Consider the following 6,708-nt stretch of genomic DNA (forward strand, 5'->3'; position numbering starts at 1 on the left):
AGCAGACACAGCGAATAAAAATCACAGCTTTGCTGCAAAGCACACAACGTATGTTAGTCTGTCAGTTTAACTCATACCAGAGCTGTATGTATCAAGCCAGAGGGGGACTGAAAATTATTGTTATTATTTGTTTGTTCATCCATTCGCCCACTCATTCTCTCTCTCACACACACACAATAACACATATATATACAAATAGACACGTACACAAGCCACGGCTCACTGAATGGTTGTCATCTTTACTACATCTTTACTCATTTTTACTGATATATTGTTCAACTGTAAAACTGAAGCAACTGTTTGCTATTTACTGCATTCGTTGTCCTTTGAAAAACAAAAGAATGATTTCTTTTGAAAGCGTTGCTCCTTCAGTCAGATTTCCAGTATACCAGGGTATATATAAATGTACATCTACGTCATTCCCGTTACCGCTGTTCGGTTTATAATAAATGACACCTCTCTATCCAGGCCGTATGATTGTTCTTAATTGCGGTGCTGCAGTTTTCTTCATACCAACGTTCACATGGACCAGGAGATGTTGGCAGCGTGTTCCTTTGCTTTCATGCGTAGTACAGCGATGCTGGAGGACCTCCTCTCCAGCTCGGGTTTGGCCTCAAATGTATGCCCGCTGGGGGCGGAGGTGAGCAGGGAGTCCGCAAAAAAGCTGTTGAGGGAGACGTGGCCAAACTGCCCCTGCTGACCGGGGAATCCCACGTAGCCGTGTTCGCCGTGTGGTGAGGGGGCATAGGGTGTCACACAAGGGGAGGGCCCACGTGGAAGTACGCAGGATGACACCGCGGGGCTGCTGGGGGCCGAGCCGTTCCACAAGTTGTTGGGAATCTGCGTGCGGATAAATCATCTCGTTACGAGCTGAGCTGCCGAACTTGAACACACGGACTCCCACTTTCAGAGATGGGAACCCAGAGGAGGATAAAACCCCAAGCAACAATACATCAAATATAAATCCATCAGCAAACGATATATTCAACGTCAGTCGCTTGTTGGAAAATGCTGCATCTGCTAAAGTTACTATAAATAAATAGCAGAACAACACATTCCACTGGTTTTGGAAGCGTCTCCGTTTTAAAGGCGCTACATCAGATGTGTGGCGTAATGCACTGCACGCTCCCAAAAGCAAATGTTGTATAAACGCAGCAGCCGCACAAGCCAAACTGATTATATATCTTAAACACTCTGTTTATTCTCCTAGATCACCATAACTTGTAAAACTAATTTATGAACCCAACATTTTGCAAAATAAAGAAATTGAAATGAAATTCGTGGATGATTTGGTGTTTAAAATGGAAATATAATGATGTAATATCACGAAGTTTACAAGTCTGCCCACTATTATAAGTCAAGTGGGTGAAGTTTATTGAAAGAGATGGGCTTATTCTTGTATTTCTGTAAGAAGCACATGAAAAGGAACAAGATGTTGAACAGAATTTGTGCTTGGATGTTGGCCAGGCCACTGAAGCTCAATGGCAGCAGGCTCTGCATCATCAAAGCTTGTCCCGTCCGCGATCGGCTTTAAGCCGCGTCTCAGCGCTTGTGGACACGGCGTCCGACATGCTATATCCAGAAACACAAACGTTTGAGAACCACATGTACTAAAAATCGAGCACATAGTTTACAGTTTTCCATGAGCTACATTACAAATGTGGAAAAACTGCCTAAATTCTTAAGACCCCTTTCTGGGGCCTTTAAATACACTCATTTCATACAACTTTAGGTCCTTTCTGTGGTTTGACAAATAAAATTCATAGTTCTTATTAGTTATTTTAAATTATTTTCTTACATTTTTACGAACTTCTTATAAGTTGTTTTGATATAGTACATGATCTTAGAAACCAGGCCATGCCAAACAGAGTAGGAGCATGGTATAAAAAGAATGCTTTGATATGGAAAGATAAAAAATAACTAACCATAATGTAGGTTGAAAATTACAGTATGAATAAACAACACTGTTTCAGCTTAATAACCTATGGATTTAATGCTGTTCTTTTGAAAACACATAATTTACTTCATCATTTAAACATATATAAAGTGTGTACGTATTTCTGTGTTTTTGCATGTCCCTAATTTCCATAATGAAACAAATATTGGCTTATTTCAAAATTATTTGATTTATGAAATTTGTGCGTAAATAACTTCCATCTTATCCATTCATCATCAACAACCACTTGTCAGAAGAAAGCCGGAGCCTAACCCGGCAGCACAGGGCGCAAGGGACACACCCAGGGTGGGACACCAGTCCATCACAAGGCACCCCAGGCAGGGCTCGAACCCCAGACCCGCCACACAGCGCACACCCACTGAACCTGCCTCACCACCACACCCCTCCTCCCTGATTTCCATGTAATCTAATTCTTGTCTTAAATATATTTATGACAGTACAGATTCATAACATTCCTCAATCAGTATTCAAAATTTGAAAATATCTGATTTGTTTTACTTCCTCAAAAAGTTTTTAAAAAATTACATGCAGATAATGAAGAACAATGAAATACAGCATAACACAAGACATCCAGAAAGTACAAACATGATTACTTCATACGAAAAGAGAGAAGTATTTTCTACCTGTGAATAGCTGTCCGTTCGGGGCAGTACCGATATGTCGTACGTCGCTGCAAAGTGACTTTTTGCCTGCTGGATCTGCCCGAAGCGCTCTCTTTTCCTCCACTTCGCTCTTCTGTTTTGAAACCACACCTAAACATGTCATCAGTGAAAACAAGTTAATGCTTAGTATCCTCCTAGATGCCTTACGCTTACTAATAATACCTTTCTGCCAATATGTTTCAGTCCAATGACAAACAATTCTCATCAATTAAACAACTTTAGAAAAAACTGTGCAAAGAGCGAATACGACGACCTCGTGCATATTTGAGTGTAAATACTTTAAAACATGTCGAAAAGTGTCTCAGGAAAAGGAGCTGCTAAAATTTTTGATCAAACTATTGTGAAATAAAGAAGAAACAGGACATAACCTACAGTATCATATTACAGATTATATCCTGTTGCATGTTATTATTGAGAAAAGATTTAATTCTGATTTTAACATCTTGTGTTTTAGTTTCGTTTATACTAGACACCTAAAATTATATGTGGATGCCGGCTATAAATGTCCACAGTTTAGAGGGTGGAAAATATTTTCTTAGTGCACCAGGGCAGTTTAATTCCAGTCAAAATAATAATGACAAGAGCAGCAGGGAATCTCTTGTTCAATCAGAGCTTTTCCATTACAGTGTTAAGATCTTCTCCTGCTATAGTACCCTCATCAAGGAAGGAATTTACCCTGAATAGGTACGGGAAGGAAGCCCTTTATATAAATGGGTGAATCATAGTAAAGATGACCATCCAGCACTGCCAGTCACCTTGACAAGGTATCGCCTGAAAGTCATAAGAGCCCGGATGTAACAACTTTTTACCTTTATTCATTTAGCTGACGCTCTTCTGCAAAGCGGCAATTATTCACCCCTTTACAGCTAGATAATTTTTGCTGGAGCAATTGAGGGGTAAGTACCTTGCTGTACAACGCAACGGAGACTTCGCAATGCAATGAACGGACGATGATGTGCGCGCGTCACACTCCTACCTGCACCCGCGCCTCGGTGAGCTCCGTCCTCATGGCGAGCTGCTCGCGCACGTAAACATCCGGGTAGTGCGTCTTCTGGAAGACCTTCTCCAGCTCCTCGAGCTGCGTGCTCGTGAACGTGGTGCGGTGGCGCCGCTTCTTGCTGCTGGACACGTTGCTGTCGCACTTCTCTCCCGCTTCGTCCACGTCCGCGCTCCCGTGGCACGTCGCCGCCCCCGCCGCCGCCGCCGCCGCCGCCGCAGGGGAGGCCCTCACCGCGCAGCACGAGTCCATGGACCGTCCCAGCTCGGCGCTCAGGGCATCGCCCTCCGACTTCAGAAGGCTGTAGTTGGGCGCTGCACACAGTAAAATAATAACAACGTGGGGCCGAAATAACTGTATCAATTATACAAAATATAATTATACTGTATACGGTGTGTATATATGTATACAGTATGTATATATGTGTGTGTGTGTGTGTGTATACTGAAGATGATTATCTGACTATAGGACGGCACACACACATATATAAATGTCAGATAATAGTCAGATAATCATCTTCATCTTCATTTATATATGTGTGAGTGTGTGTGTGTAAATATATATATATATATATAGAGAGAGAGAGAGAGAGAGATTACCGTCGGACCCGTGCACTTTTTGAATACTACTCTACGATAAGGAATGTGATCATTATTATTATTACAGTACTTTATATAATAATGTAGACAGGGCAGAAACTCAACAGACCGCAGTCATTTTTTACTTTTTTTTCTCATAAGAAACAAGAGGAGCCTCATTTGTTTATCTGTGGTTCTGATTCTGCTTGCAAAAATGTTTAAAAAAAAAAAAAATGAGATTCGTTTTCCCATTTGCCTGCTAATAAATTCGATTTACCTTGTGGTGATATTATTAGATGACACATGGTATGACATAACAAAATGACTGCTTAACAATCAGCTATCAATAATATAAACTTAATGGAAGCTTCGCGTTACAAAGTAAAATAACTTTAAATTACTGCTGATGGTCCGTACTACTACTACTACTACTGCTCCTCAGTATTTATATTCTAAAATATTAAATATTGCTTTTGTGCACATTTACTCTACTGATAACGTGCTCCAGTGTTGCTGTTAGATAATCACCACGGTACAGTGACGTAAGCTCCTGTAAAGCACGGTGTTCCTATTGCATCAACGGGCGGAATTCAGGTTCTGAGGCCTTAACCACTACGCCACACGCTGGCCACTAAGTGTAGCGCAGTTACTGCACTGGGACTCTGACTGTTCTTCCTGAGCCGTGTGTGTGTGTGTGTGTGTGTGTGTGTGTGTGTGTTCCTCACCGTTTCGCTCCCCGCTATGGTCCTCGCATGGAGACGCCTGGTCCAGTCTGGGCCGAAGATCGCTGCTGCTGTGAGTGTGAAAGGCCTGGAGACACTTGGGCGAGCTCTTGTAGTAGTGCGTGTTCTCCAAACCATCCATGACATGGTCCAGGGAGCCTCCGGAGCCCACGTAGTACTCGCTCCCCTTCACGGCCGCAGCGCTCTTCATGGAGAACTTGTCGGTGATGAACTCCATCATCTCCTGTTCTCCTGATGCTTTTCTCCGGACCCTGTCCCGGAGCACAGAGACCCGTGAGCCCGACTCCGTTCAGCGGCGACACCATAAAGCCACAGTATACGGTGCGTGGAAGCGCAGATAATTTCCGTTGCTGCTTGACAAAGTCGAGGCCTCGCTTTTATATCAGGAACCTCAAGCGGTTCCTTGATGAAGCCACCCATCTAATCAATATTAAGTAGCTAGAACTCCTCCCAGAACCTTAATCCGGGACGGGAAAGACCTCTAAAAATTGCCGTAAAATAACTGTAAAGCAAAAGAGATATAAAAATAATATTACCATTCAGATTTTAAATGCGGCTTGTTAGTAATTACGGTAATTACATTGTCAGGACAGTCACTTTTTATTGAGGGTAACACTGTAATGAATATACAATTATCAAAAAACGAAGCCTTTATTAAAATAATTTTTCAGGAATTTCATTCGGTTGACCAGCGTTAATGGGGAGACGTGTATCATTTGAAAATCTCGATCTGTCCTTATTTGCTTCGATTTTATTTAACTGAGTAACTGTGTAGAACGAACCATACTGCATACATTCTTTTTACAAGCTTTTGGCACTATTATAATGCAAAATGTGCAGTGATACATTTTGAGATGGATATATTTAATTGTCTTTTTAAAGTCAGTTTTAAATTTTCTAATTCCTTATTTTTATGGCAGCTCGTCTGAATATCATCTGAAACTGAATTCTTATAATAAAAACCCATTAAAATATTAAATACGCGGTAGTATTCAAATGCGTATGAGCTAAGAAAAAAAGTGATTTCAAAGACCATTTTGCAACCGACGTATTTTTACCTTTTTTAAAAGTCCACGCGGAATAATATTTTTTTCCAGTGAGGTTAATGTAAAATTGCAGTGCACGTGCAGATGTTTGGAGCGTTTTTCTCGGTCATTAACTTAGTGAATAATAAACAGGATCATAATGTGTGTATAAACTAGGCTGGAAAGCTGCATGCGGAGTGTAAAGCGGCGGAAAATGCTCCCTTTGTCTACGACTGGCAGCAGAGGACGGTGTTTCGTGTTCAATAATGTTAATTCAATTTGAGGAAGAATTTCTGCGACTTGCACGAAACTGCGGAGGAACGAAGAGCGCGCGTGTTCCCCGGTAATCGCACAACAAGCCGTTGTAAAATTGCTCTGGGAGTTATTAAAAATAGGGCTGTTCACACGAGAGCTATTAAATTAATGTTTTAAAAGTTTCCCGATCAAGCGCTTAACGCTTCCAGAATATTATAATTATAGACTTGCAGACAGGTACTGCATGTGAATTTAACTGAATTTATTTATAGCAACAATCGTCGGTCAATCTTTTTATTATAATTAATGAAAATCACACTATTTCTAGTGTAGGCTGAAGTAATGAGAGTGTAGACCTGCTTATTATACTGCTACAGCTTTAATAAAGTACGTTTGATATGAATGATTTAATTCACTTGTGAAACAGTATGAAATGAATATAGGAATTCAGAAACATAACGCTATAGGCTTTGTAATGTTTTCATTTTAGG

The 6,708-nt window shown here is 41.1% G+C and overlaps 1 protein-coding gene across 1 annotated transcript; it reads right to left on the minus strand.

Moving 5' to 3' along the window:
- Positions 1-219: 219 nt before the first annotated feature.
- On the minus strand, positions 220-5,268 carry LOC108918736 (ALX homeobox protein 1-like). The gene is made up of 4 exons (XM_029247478.1): positions 4,920-5,268; positions 3,596-3,930; positions 2,581-2,709; positions 220-840 (listed from the first exon to the last, which is right to left on the minus strand). The coding sequence occupies exons 1-4, from the start codon at positions 5,155-5,157 to the stop codon at positions 520-522; spliced, it is 1,023 nt and encodes a 340-aa protein (XP_029103311.1). The 5' UTR covers positions 5,158-5,268; the 3' UTR covers positions 220-519.
- Between the last annotated feature and the right edge of the window lie 1,440 nt (positions 5,269-6,708).

The sequence above is a fragment of the Scleropages formosus genome, chromosome 21 (assembly GCF_900964775.1).
Source record: "Scleropages formosus chromosome 21, fSclFor1.1, whole genome shotgun sequence".
Taxonomy (NCBI): domain Eukaryota; kingdom Metazoa; phylum Chordata; class Actinopteri; order Osteoglossiformes; family Osteoglossidae; genus Scleropages; species Scleropages formosus.